We start from the raw sequence: 1,403 nt of genomic DNA on the forward strand, positions 1-1,403 counted from the left end.
GCATCTATGATCCAACAGATATGGCCTACCATACCTTTACCGTATGTGCCGTATGTTTTTAGTTGAAATTGATCGGCTGGATCACGACAACTGTGCCAGAACCTTTTTTCTGGTTCCTCATTTTCAGCGATTTGCAGTTTCGCTTATCACGTGCCACACAGGAAGCCTCTTGTTTTGCCCTTCCTCCTTTCGCTTTTTGCTCACAAACTTCAACCTCTAACGATCTGATCTTGCTTTAGCTGGCGCTCAGTAATAACACCATGGAATTGAATTTTCAAAAGCTACGAGGCATGCCTGATGGACCAAAGCAGACACGAAAAAGAGTTAAGAGTACCAGCCCAGACTACTGAGCCCCATTAAGGCATCTCGGGGTCTCACCGACGCTGGGAAAGTATTCCACTACACGTTTCCGCCAGAGGTATGATCGCATCAGTGAACAATGAAAATTGGTGCGTTGCAAAAACATGGAGGTAGATCAGGATGGTTTTTAGTTTGAACACATATGTAATACAATGCAGCATGTTGGCGCGAAAAGTTCCACTTCTATTCCAACGGCTTTCTGTCTAAGAGCATTGTGCAGATAATGGGTTCCGCTTTGGCTCAAACCTTCCCGAAAAAGTGAAAAAGTATTGTTTAATTGTGCTTCACTGTCCATGTGGGTTTCAGGGTGGCCGCATCCATATAGGTTAATTCCCAGTGGGATTGACACAATTCCTTTTCTGCGAAATTCCCAGAACCCACGAATCCCCCCAGTCATGCCTTATTCTCACTGCAACATTAGGGTCATGCCTGACGGTATGCCACCCACCGGTTGATAATAAACATTATCATAAATAAGGTGTCGCATTAAATGCCCATGAACAGAGACAGCTAGTTTCATACAGCTGTCCGCTATGGTCGACATTATGGTCGTCTTGGTCTATTTTGCATGTTATAATATCAAACATCTGCAAACATTACGCTATATCAAACGGGAAAATTTTATCCCGTAATGATGATTTCGGCTTCTGCAATGTTAACTCAAAATTGCAATTATTGAGGTCCCTGAACAGCTACTTCGCTGTTCGAACAGTTAACCAGACATAAATAGTGAAAATTCTTTACCGGATTGGCCAGCCCCGCATGTTTGGAATCCAGAAGGGCACCGTAGATCGTAAAAGTCAATGAATTATTTCAGTCACAGAGGTGTTTTAAATTTCTTACAGTGTAAACGATTCATCCTTTCCGTGATTCACGATATTTTATTACACCCAGCAACGTATCCACGTTCGATGGCCATTGATTCACGGATTCACGGATTGATACACAGGATCGAGGCTTTTGCCCAAGTTTCCCGGGTCGGTTTTGTTCTTGTCGGTCAGTGGCTGTCGTTCACCTGAAAGGCACAAGTGAAAAAAGGGTGT

At 43.5% G+C, this 1,403-nt stretch overlaps 1 protein-coding gene across 1 annotated transcript in view; it reads right to left on the reverse strand.

Moving 5' to 3' along the window:
- Nucleotides 1–1,283: 1,283 nt before the first annotated feature.
- Nucleotides 1,284–1,403, reverse strand: part of T265_01792 (hypothetical protein) — a gene marked incomplete at both ends in the record, with an annotated part of 4,414 nt that continues 4,294 nt past the window's right edge. The window contains one exon of the mRNA XM_009165902.1: nt 1,284–1,375. Coding sequence (XP_009164166.1) covers nt 1,284–1,375 — 92 coding nt within the window. The remainder of the gene's footprint in view (nt 1,376–1,403) is intronic.

Source organism: Opisthorchis viverrini, assembly GCF_000715545.1.
Source record: "Opisthorchis viverrini unplaced genomic scaffold opera_v5_20, whole genome shotgun sequence".
In the NCBI taxonomy this organism is placed as follows: domain Eukaryota; kingdom Metazoa; phylum Platyhelminthes; class Trematoda; order Opisthorchiida; family Opisthorchiidae; genus Opisthorchis; species Opisthorchis viverrini.